Source organism: Notamacropus eugenii, chromosome 6 (assembly GCF_028372415.1).
Source record: "Notamacropus eugenii isolate mMacEug1 chromosome 6, mMacEug1.pri_v2, whole genome shotgun sequence".
NCBI classification, from domain to species: domain Eukaryota; kingdom Metazoa; phylum Chordata; class Mammalia; order Diprotodontia; family Macropodidae; genus Notamacropus; species Notamacropus eugenii.
Window position 1 is genome coordinate 121,123,447 of NC_092877.1, and position 12,253 is coordinate 121,135,699.

Consider the following 12,253-nt stretch of genomic DNA (forward strand, 5'->3'; position numbering starts at 1 on the left):
CCTCTATTATAGAGTTTCTTAATCTTTTTTATGTCATAGACCCCTCTGGCTTTCTGGTGGACTCCATCTCAAAATAATGTTTTCAAATATTTAAAATAAAATGCATAGGATGAGGAAGGAAATCAAAGGTTAGTGAAAATATTTTTTTTTCTCATTCAAGCTCATGGACAACCTGAAATCTTTAAAAAGGAATTCATGGGCTCCAGGTTAAGAACTCATGCTTTATGACAATACAATACAGATTGGAAGATACAATTTGTCAAAAAAAAAAACCACCCTTCAGACCTATAAATTAGTGTAAGAAGAGTATATTTTCCTGAGAGGTCTGAAATTTTCTCAGCATATAATGTCAAAAACTTGAAAAAAATGACTTAGTTCTATAGATAAATTAGTAGGTAACTAAGATTGTTAATGAACATGGAAAATGCAGCTCATAATAAATACCAGCCAGGGGATCCCTAAAGGATTGTGGAGCCCAAGGAAAGTCAGAGTCTATGGCAAAGCCCACCAGCATGTTAGCACAAATGAAAAGAGACAGGGATAGGCATGGAAACTCCCTCTACCAATACAAGTCAGCACCTTCTCTGCAATTTGTAACCTTAAGAGAATTTTTAGATTCCTGAGAGCATATGTGGCTTGCCCAAGTTTTACATAGTTAATAAGGTGTCAGGGATGGGGCTTGAACTTGGGTCTTTCTGACTGTGAAACTCTCTAGCCACTAGTCCATGCTTCCTCTCTAATAAAATCAGTTTAAAATGAGCAGTTGGTATACTCTTGAAAAGAAAAATAAATCACAAAATTATAGCCCCGTTAAGGAGAGGCAGAAGAGAAAATGATTTAGGAAGTGTTCTTCTTTGCCTTGAAAGTCTGTGGGAGCATTGTAGAGAAAGTCTGGGAGGGTCAGAAGTGGAGCCTGGAAAGGAATAAAGATATGGGGCCTCCTCCTTAAAACAAGGTTCTGAAAGGAATCAGCCAATTATGGATAGAGACCCAGTGGTGGTGATGAAGGTGAAGAAATTTATTGGTCATTGTAGAGAAGGTCCTGGAGAGTCAGCAGTGCAGCCTGAAAGACTTAACCCTTTCACCACACCTCCTCCATCATTATTCTCTGCTTGCCTCCACCCTCCTGATTAGTAGTTTTGTTTTACCTTACTTATTACCTTTTGGTTCTGGGCCTTCCATACTTTTCTTTGATCCCCACACGCAGCTTTGGGCAAGTACCCTCTTCCCACTCTGCCCCTTTCCAGTTCTTGTTCCATAATCAAATTAATATACTGTGGCTCCTGGAAAGACTATGTCATTCTCCTCTCCTATGGCTCATTTACCTGTAAGTGTCTGAACTAGAATACCCTTCCCTGGCCATAACACCTCTATGAGTTCTCTCTCCTTCTTACAATGTAATCTGCTTGAAGGCAGAGACCATCCTCCTTTCTTTATTTGTGTTTCTAGCACCTGTGCGTGATACATAGTAAGTGCCAAATACATGCTTTTTCATTCATTCATTCATTTATTCATTCATGCGCTGATTTTATGCTTATGAATTTCAAGGTATTATGAGCACAGCTGACCAGAACTGGATCTAGTAACTGTGACCAATTCACTCTAATCTATGAAGACCAGAGTACTAGAATCCTTACTTCTAAGTCATACTATTTTTGGAGCAGTGGGAGATAGTAAAGCTGCTGAAAAATTTGCATACCTACAGGACACTTAGGGTTTGCTTTGAATTTTTGCATGCATAAACACATACACATATGTGAGTGTATTTGTGTATGGGTACTTGTGTGTTTCTACTTATTTTTATTTCTCCCATTTAAATACAAGTTCTTGAGATCAGGAACTGTTTAACTTTTGTTGCCCCAAAAATTGCTTGTCACTTTTTACAAGCAAGATTGAGACTTGTCCGTTGACCATATTCATTATCCATGTTGGTGAGAGGAATGCTTTAAAGCAACCACTTGAGCCCACCATGTATTGTAGTGGTAAGCAGAGACAGTGTGCCCCAGTTCTGGAGGATATATTTTGACCTCTATGCTTGCTGTGCCTTCTCAGAAAGTACTTTTTGTCAAAGTTAATTTATCCTCAGTGCTTCTTGGAGCCATCTCTTTTCAAGTAGAAAATTATATTGAAGTTATAATCTCGGGCAGTTGATATTGACTGGGGACACATCAGAATGGGCACTAGAGCTGATGGTTTTAGAACAACCCATAGACCTTTAGTAGCACCTCTGGAGCACTGAGAAGAGACAAAGCAGTAGCCTTGCTCTGGGGACCCAGCCTACCAGCGGAATTGGCATTCAGTGATTGAGTCCAAAACTGGTTGAAAGAGCCATGCATACACGTTCTGAAGCCTCGGCATCCATTGGCCAGTTTGCCAGTACATTAAAAATAACTTAATGGTTTTAATGAAGAACTTACATGTGGAGCAATGAGGGCAATCAGCTTAGAGTTAAAAAGACTGATTCAAATCCTGTCTTCTTCACATTAACTGTGTGACCTGGGGAAAGTCATTTCTTTGAACCACAAGTATCAAATAAAGGAGGTTAAACTGTATATGCTCTAAAGGATTTCTCTAGTTCTAAATCTATGATCCTATGAAATTCAGTGTGTGAACACAATTTTCTCACAAGTAGCTTCTGGAATAGCTAATAGCAGTAATGAACATTAGTACCTGGAATCACATAGAGTTTGCAAACTGCGGATCATAAGAACTTGATACCTGTTTCCATGGGAAATAGGAGCAAATCTTAGATTGAATAAAATAAGTGAACAAATGTATTTTAAGTAGTGCCATTTAAAAGAAAAGTTACCATAGAACCCCCCCCCCCCATAGTGACCTTGAACAAAAATCAAGTAGATTGTTTTTCAATACATTTTAATTACAGAATATCACACATTTTGGAACCATATATTATAAGACTTCTACTTTGTCTATTTTCTTCTCTCTGTCTCTGCTCTCTGTCTCTCTCTCCCTCTCTCTCTGTCTCTCTGTTCTTCTGTCTCTGTCTCTGTCTCTCTCTCTCTCATGCACCTGGATAGTTTGTAATCTTTATTTTTTTACCTTTACATTTAATTTTATTTTCTTTCTCAATTACATGTGAACACAAAATTTTGACATTCTTTTTTATAAAAAAAATTGAGTTCCAAATTTTCTTCCTTTCTCCTTTCCCTTCCTGCTCCTTGAGAAGGTGAGCACTATGACAAAGATTGTACATATGCAGCCATGTGAGACATTTCCATATTAGCCAAGTTGCTAAAGAAAATACAGAACAAAACAATGAAAAATGGAAATAATGAAGAAGGTTTAAAAATATGTTTTAAATCTGCATTCACATTCCATCACTTCTTTCTCTGGAGGTGGATAGAACTTTTTCTCATAAGTCCTTCAGAATTGTCTTAGGTCATTGTATTTCTAAGTACATATCTTTCTTCTTCTTCTCCTTCTTCTTCTTCTTCTTCAATTGGGATTAAGTGACTTGCCCAGGGTCACACAGCCAGTAAGTGTCTGAGGTTAGATTTGAAGCCAGGTCCTCCTGACTCCAGGTATATATTTTCTTCATAAAGAAAGTTAATACTATTTAAAGTTTCTTCAGAAATCTACAGCTTCACTAATGATTTTTTTTTCTGTATTTAATCTATATGATTTCCTTCTTCCTGATTTACAGGAGTAGAAAGTCATAATTTAGTATAGGGGAAAAACTAATGAGTCTAGAATCAAAAGACCCCAGTTCAAGCCCCAGTTCTGCCGCTAATCAGCAGTGTGGGAGCAAATGATTTTACCTCTGCTTGTCTGAGTTTCTTCATCTATACAAAGGAGGCAAAACCTGTCCTGCTTACCCCACCCACATGGTAGAGAGAAGTCATTTATTTTGTAAATCAGAAAGTGCTGCATAAATGGCAGCTGTTGATTACACAGTGGTTAAAGACCACTGTTCATCGCCCCAGAACAAACAAGGGATTGGAACCCAGTGTTTGCATTTAGTGCTGAAACCACATATTTCCCCACAATTGAAGGCAACAAGAAAACAAATACTGTATTGTTAGATAAAATGGACTAAATTCTTCTAAGACCTGAATGGTTAAAGTCAAAGGCATTGCCAAATGCCAATAAATCCATTCAAGTAAATGAATGTAGGAAAACAGCAGAGCTCTGTGTGAAGGGTAAATTATAGTGCTAAGAACCATATGGATGGTTGCGATTTAAAAAAAAAAAAACCTATGCAAATCTGATAATGTTCCATGTTGATGGGACTGTAGGGGAGAAAAAACATAAAGACTTCTTCCTGATATTAAAAAGCAACACATTTTATGTATTGGCCATATTTTCTTTTTCTTCATTCAAACTTCTAGAATTTTTTTTTTTTATTGCTATTTATTACCTGTGTGATCTTGGCAAGTCAATTACGCTTCCTAGGCCTGAGTTCCCTCTTCAGAAAAATAAAAGGATTGGATTAGATGGTTTATGAGTTCTCTTTCAGAATTAAATCCTGTATAATATGTTAATGAATGGGGAAATAGGATATTTGGGTATGATATGATTCAACTAAATGTTAGACATGTGAGACACTGGGAACAAAAAAAAGATGTTTTTTTTAAAGGAGAATGTCACATGGTCCCTCCCCTTACAGAGTTTATATTCTGCTGGGGGTATAGAACATGTTTCCAGGTAAGCATAGTATATAGTACAGGGCATGATGGAAGCAAAGGAGAAATCAAAACAAAATTCTTTGCGGAGAACAGGAGCATTGACAATAATGTTTAAACATCCATTGGTCAAAAACATATTAAATAAGGTACAGCCATCATAGATATGTATGACTTGACATTATCTTTACAAAATGCTTTTCTCAAATACCAGTCTTGGAAGCAATCCATGGACGATAGGAAGTCACCCGTGTGTAGACACCAGGCTTATTCTCTTTGCCACAGTCATCTCCCCAGCTCACTATTCCAGTGAGGAACCAGATATTTCGAGAATTAGGGTGAACCAATGGTCCACCAGAGTCACCCTAAACACAGGAAGATATATTTATCATTATAACAATGTATTTTTCTAAACTACCCATGAAGCAAATTCCCCTAAAGCCCCCCTGAACCAATCCAGGCTTCCTGGACCCCTTAGGACTTTTGATATTTGGTTGCAAGACCACCTTCTTTCCTTCTTACTCCTCATCTAATCTGTTACTGACTGAAATAATTGGACCAAGCAATGAAAAGGTTGGAATGAGAAAGTGGGAGGGTAGAGTGGTACTAAGCATTATTTATAAACCTCTCAGGTTGATTCTTTGCTAACTTAGAGACTATTTAAATATGATGGGGGAAGCTAGGTGCTATAGTGGGTAGAGTGCCAGGCTGGAGTCAAGAAGATATATGAGTTCAAATTTGACCTCAGATAGCTGCGTAACCCCTATTTGCCTCAGTTCCTCATCTATAAAATGAGAACATCCTAGAGAAGGAAATGGCAACACATGTGTGTGTGTGTGTGTCTAGATGTCTAGATATATATATATATGTATATATATATATACATATATATATATATATATATACATATATATATATATATATGTATATATATATGTATATATAAAATCACGGGTCCGGCTACCCAAACCTTACCTCATACACCACAAAAGTAGTAGTAGGAATTGTAGTAACGGTGATGTAGGAATAGTAATGTAATAATGATAATAGTGGTAGCTGTAGTTGTAGCCATAGTAGTAGAAGGAGTCAGAGTCATAGTAGTAGATTACTACAATGTAACTAGCATTTATGTAGCACTTTTAAGTTTTGCAAAACACTTTACAAATATTGTCTCATTTGACCTTCACAACAACCACTGGAGGAACATACTATCATTATCATCATTCTGTAGATGACAGTGCTAATCTGTTATGATCAAGGAGTTAAGCGGCTTGCCAAGGTTATACAGACAGTAACGGTCTGAGGACACATTTGAACATATATCTTCCTGACTATAGGACCTTCACTCTATCCACTATAACATAGACTCCCCTCAGTAAATATAAACATATATGGAAATATAAAGTCATATAGATTAAAAGCTTATTTTTGTTAATGATTCCCATAGGTATCTAAATGAAATTCCTTATGGAAAATGCCTTTACATTGCTTCTCTTGTTGGTATGGACTTACCTGACAGGCATCAATGTGTCCTTCCATGTAACCCGCACATAACATTGTGTCAGTTATGAGACCGTCATAGGAATCTGTACTATTGCAAATTGCTGAGTCAATAACTTTCACTGGCGCTTTTTGAAGTAATTTTGGAAATGAACCTAAAGTAAATGAAAATGAGCAAATAAGCTTCCTTGAAGAATAGCAATGCTTGAGAAGAGAGAAGCCCATTAGCTGGGAAAAAACTAAACAAAGAAAACACAAAACCAACCCTATGTGATCATTGACTACTATTAGAATGGCATAAGCCTCTCAGGTCCCACTCTCTAAGGTCACCATTCAGGAACTTTGGACCATAGTGGAATGAACCCTGGACCAGGAGTGAGGAAGCCCAGGTTCAAGTCTAGCTCTGTGATGAATTAGCTCGAAGTCATTTCACCTCTCTGAGCCTCAGTTTCCTTATCTGTAAAATGAGAAAATTAAAATAGATAATCTCTGATGTCCTTTCCAGTCCTAATAATATAGCATTTAGGACTTCAGATCTAGGGAGAGACTTCCATGGATAGAGTATGAGTTATTTTTTTTCCTCACATCATGGAGATGGGGATGGGAAAGAAATGAACTATTCAATTGAATCCATCCAATATTTATTGTGTCTAGAATATGCAAGGCACTATGATAAGCTGTAGATACAAAGGTAATATGGTCCCTTCAACCAAGGAGCTGAAAGTACTAGAGGGAGTAAGAAAGTGTGTGTGTGTATGTGTGTGAAGAATTAGGTAACCATTGTAGGGGTGTGTATATGAATGTATGTGCGTGATGAAAGTAAGAAATGGGGGGAGAAGAGACACACACACACACACACACAGGCAGAGACAGACACAGAGAGAGCATAATGAAAAACTGATGGATGGGGAGTGAAATCTAACTAGACCTAAGCCTGCCTCAATCAGAGACTCCAGATCAGTGGTTCCAAGCTCTAGATTGTTGACCTGGAAGCTTTCAGGACCATCTGGATCACTTAGGGACAACACTGTTTGCATCAGTCATCTAGATATGTTCTGGGATTGTCCTTCCCTGGGATTAAGACATAGTAAACAACTCTGGCTTTCTCATATGGCATTGCCCCCAGGGGTTTTTCCTGTCAGCTCATAAGTGTCTTGAGAACAGGAGCTGTGTTGCTTTTTCATCTTTGTATCCCTAAAACCTAGGAGAGTGTACTGAACATATGAAAAACATAAATGTTTGTTAAATTGAATTCTATTCCATAAATGAATACAAATCATTATTGGCACATATACCATCCTTTTCAAGTGCTCCCCATCCTGTCACAACAACATCAGACCCTGGCAGAAAGTTCTGGGTAGCTTCTGGAAGACAAACTCGGTGCACATTATTTGTAAAAGAGACTGGTTCAGCAAGGAGCACAACAGCTATGTCATCATGGTGAGCACGTGGGTTGTAGTTTTCATGAACAATAAAGTCTCTTATTCTGTTCTTCATGTAGGGAGGATTTGCCACAGTCCCAAAACTGACAGTCCAGTCTGATATATTTTTGTACCTAAAGAAACAAAAATGGTGTCTTTGGTTCATAGGATGGAAGTGTTTTAAGGTTCTATTGGTACACAACAGTATACTGGTTTTGGATAGAATCCAACCACCAATTTTCAAATATATCTCAGATGGTAGGAGAGAGAACCATGTGTAAAGTACATCACATTAAAGTGCTACCTATCACCACCGTTATAAGTTAGCCCCAGGCATTGCTAAGGATTACAATATTTGGGAGCTTGGAGAGATCATAAAGATTTAGCTCCGCCCCATTATTATACATAGGAAGGAACTGAGACCCAAAGACTTCTCTTAGGTCACTTAGCAAAACCAGATTCGAATTGGTATGTCCAGACTGGCGTCCCAGGTGACTTTCCCTTTGTGTCACAGCTCCTCTAGGTTAACCATATTGAAGGTTTTCCATGGGAAAATAACTAATCTTACCACAAAGAAGAGTTTTATTGGACTTTTCCTTCATGATTTATGTTCACAAATTAACAAATTAAAATGTCTCCATTACTCGTTGAGTCTAGTTTAGTTTAGCCACTATGAATTTCACTTGTCCCTTACCATCTTGAGATATTTAACTTTCATCTTAGGAATCACCAGTGTTGGGCTGGAGGGAGGTAGGAAGGCTATAAACACTTATATGGTATCATATATGTGCCAGGCACTGTGCCTGGTATGTTACAAATATTATCTCATGTGATCCTTACAACAATACTTTGAGATAGGGGCCATTATTATCCACATTTTACAACCGAGGAAGCTGAGGCAGACAAGAGGGTTAACTAACTTCCCTAAGGGTCACATAGCTAGTGCATGTCTACAGTCATTCTTATGCCTCATTGAGTTTCTCCACATCCAGAACTCTCAATCTATCAAACTTATCACACTTATTCTTATTTTTATATGCAATTTTGTTTTCTCCCAATTACATGTAAAAAAAAATAAACTTTTAACATTCATTGGTTTTTTTAAGTTTTGAGTTCCAAATTCTACCCCTCCTTCTCTCTCCTTTTCCCCCTCCCTGAGAAGGTAAGCAATCTGATAGAAGTTATACATATGCAATTATGCAAAATATTTCCATCTTAGTCATTTTGTGCAAGGAAATGAAAGAAAAAAACAGAAAGAAACAGAGAAGGAAGGGAGGAAGGAAGGAAGGAAAGAAGGAAGGAAGAAAAAGAAAGAGAAAGAAAGAAAGGAAAATAGTCTGCTCAGTCTATGTTCAGATGACATCAGTTCTTTCTCTGGATGTGTATATCACTTCATCATGAGTCCTTTGGGGTTGTCTTGGATAAAAAGCAAGTTATTCATAGTTGTTCATCGTATAATATTGCTGTCACTGTGTGCAGTATTTTCCTGCTTTATTACACTTTTTATCAGTTTGTACAAATTTTTCAGAAGCCATCCTGCTAGTCATTTCTTATAGCACAATATTACATTACAATCATACATTACAACTTATTCAGCCATTCACCAATTTCCTCAATTTCTAATTCTTAGCCACCACAAAAAGAGATGCTACAAATATTTTTGTACAAATATGTTCTTTTCTCCATTTAAAAAACTCTCTTTGGGATAAGGACCTATTAATGGTATTACTGGATCAAGGGTATGCACAGTTTTATAGCCCCTTGGGCATAGTTCCAAATTGCTCTCCAGAATGTTTGAAACAGTATGCAACACTACCAACAGTGCATTAGTGTCCCAGTTTTCCCGCATCTTCTACAATATTTATCATTTTTCTTTTTTCTCATATTAACCAACCTGATAGGTGTGAGGTGCTGCGCCAGAATTGTTTTAATTTGTATTTCTCTAATCAATAGTGATTTAGAGCATTTTTTTCATATGACTGTATATAGCTTTGATTTCTCTGCCTGACATCCTTTGATCATTTATCAGTTGGGGAATGACTTATATTCTTATAAATTTGACTCAGTTATGTATATATTTAAGAAATTAGCCCTTTATCAGAAATACTTGCTGTAAAAATTTTCCCCCCAGTATTTTTGCTTTCCTTCCAATCTTGGTTTAACTGGTTTTGTTCGTGCAAAGAGTTATAAATTTTATATAATCAAAATTATCCATTTTATATTTTATAATCCTGTCTATATCTTGTTTGGTCCTAAATTCTTCCCTTATCCCTAGATCTGACAGGATTCTGTTTTCTTCCAATTTGCTTATGGTATCACCCTTTTTGTCTAAATCATGTCCACATTTTGCCCTTATCTTGGTATATGTCACTCACTCTTTAAAGCAATGAGCTGCAGTCACCAGCCATCTGTTGCTTATCAGAGATGCCCCACAATAATGTCGACCCCTGACCTTCAGGCTGGCTTGCCATGGCCATTCCCCTTCCTGAGCAGCAGATCCTCCTTTAATTCTGTCATATGCCGAGGATGTTTTTGCCCTCCTCCCACAGCCTGTCAGAAAGAAATAATCAATCAGTTTCCTTAAAAACAGGAATATTCAAGTTTCTCTAATTATGCTGCAGAGCCACAGCTGAAATGCTTCATGTTCTCTTATGAGGTTTTTAGGCAATGGATGCACTCTTTTCACCAGGGACTTTTGTATATCGTTCTTTACTCCAGAGTTCCAAAACATTATTATGTGTTATTGTTATTGTGGTTGTCATTCTAAATTTTCTCAACTTACAGTTGTTGACTGTCCTTTCAGCAATGACTTTACTGGTCTCTGAAATAGAAACAAATATAGGATAAATTTAGCACAGGGCATGTACTTCTGCTGACTTCAGTTTCTCCAAGTCATGATGTTCATGATTTGGGGTATGTGAAAGTCAGGGATCACCCAGATGGAACAGGATTTCAAGGCATACTGAAAGACAGCATCGATTCAGGAGAATAAGGATTCTACGAGATGACAGTGATTTGGGTTTTTGTCATTGGTCCACAACTACATAGTGTATACATCTTGTGCTTTCATCTAGGCTGTCCCCAATGACTGGAAGACATTGCCTCCCTATGTCCACCTCTTAGAATCTTTAGCTTCCTTTAAGGGTCATCTCAGTTGTCACCTCCTACCAAAACCCTTTCCTGATCCCTTTTCATGTTAATGGACTTCTCCTCTTCAAACTGTTTTTTCCCTGTCTATGTAAATGTTGTATCCCCAAGCAGAACAGAAGCTCCTTCAGAACAGGGAAGACTTAATTTCCTTGCTTTGGGTTTGCATCCCAAGTCAAGTACATATTGCTTGTTGAATTGAACTGAGTCAGATTGAGGCTATCCTAAAACTATCCCCCAAGGTGAATGTGCAATGTGAAGATATCTAGAATTCACATTTAGATTTATTACACAAATGATCAAAAATGGAACCTTTCTAGGTTCTCTTCATGGTACTACTACTACTACTACTACTACTATTACTACTACTACTACTACCACCACCACCACCACCACCATATTACTACTACCACCAATAATAACTATAGGAGCTAACATTTTTATTGTGCTTTAAAATTTGTAAAGCACTATAAATTAATTATCTTATTTGATGCTCACAACAGTCATGTGAGGTAGGTGCTATTATTATCCCTAGTTTACAAATTAGAAAATTGAAGCTGAAGGAGATTAAGTGACTTCTCCAGGTGACTTACCTGATGCAGGATTTGCATTTATGTCTTTGTGACTCCAAGTCCAGTGCTCTAGTCATTTAGGTGCTACTATGCAAGTAAGCTATGAGAATGCATGCCTGAAACTTCCTGAGATCCCTGCCAAATTAAAGAAGCGGCTAAAAGGATCTTCTGTCTGTTCCAAAGTGACTGAGAATATAGTATATACAGGCACATTAGGTAAGTGTAATAAATGCATCTGGCTGTGTAAATCTATATAAATCTATATAGTATATGGATAGAGAAATGACCCAGCACCAATGATCATTCATTTATTTAGCAAATATTATTGGGCATCTATAATGCACAAAACAAAGTGCCAGGTGATGTGGGGGATGTTAGATGTTATCTCACATGGTACTGAGGTCAATATACCCTTTGGAGGAATGTCATTAGGTGGAGAAGAAACAGAGTGGGGGAGGGTCATCCAAGTCCTGTGGAGGGTTTTAGGGATTCATCCTAAATTGGGTTGTACAATGACAGAGCAGTGACTTTATTTTTATAGCTAAGCTAAGAGTTGGAATAATGGTGGATTATATATTATATTATATGGCGGATTATATATATTATAACTATAAAATGAAGCAGAGATAGAATGACAGTCACATGAATGAATGAATGACATATTTACACTTGCCTGTAAGCCTAAGGGAAGAGGGATCAAAGGTTAAGGATGCAGAGTTATTCCTCAGCATGTTATTTAAGACACTTCCAATTTTTCTTCTCATATCCTCTTTCCTTCCTGGGGAAGACTTGAACATGAGCCAAATATCTGCTGTCACACCATCAGAACTTGGGCTGAAAAAAGCACAGTTGTTCATTATGTTGGCAAAGGCAGTTTTCCCCTGCATGGTCTCTGCACTGATGCTGCTTGATTGGTTCCAAAAATGTTTCTGAATGTGGGCAATTTTAGCTCAAAATAAAAACAAAGTTC

The 12,253-nt window shown here is 37.5% G+C and overlaps 1 protein-coding gene across 1 annotated transcript in view; it reads right to left on the bottom strand.

Moving 5' to 3' along the window:
* Nucleotides 1-2,887: 2,887 nt before the first annotated feature.
* LOC140511738 (transmembrane protease serine 11B-like protein) overlaps nt 2,888-12,253 on the bottom strand; it is a 40,448-nt gene continuing 31,082 nt past the window's right edge. Inside the window, exons 5-10 of the mRNA XM_072620913.1 lie at nt 11,957-12,117; nt 10,347-10,385; nt 9,940-10,114; nt 7,439-7,698; nt 6,156-6,298; nt 2,888-5,008 (exon numbers count right to left, since the gene is read on the bottom strand). Coding sequence (XP_072477014.1) covers nt 4,847-5,008; nt 6,156-6,298; nt 7,439-7,698; nt 9,940-10,114; nt 10,347-10,385; nt 11,957-12,117 — 940 coding nt within the window. The 3' untranslated portion in view covers nt 2,888-4,846. The remainder of the gene's footprint in view (nt 5,009-6,155; nt 6,299-7,438; nt 7,699-9,939; nt 10,115-10,346; nt 10,386-11,956; nt 12,118-12,253) is intronic.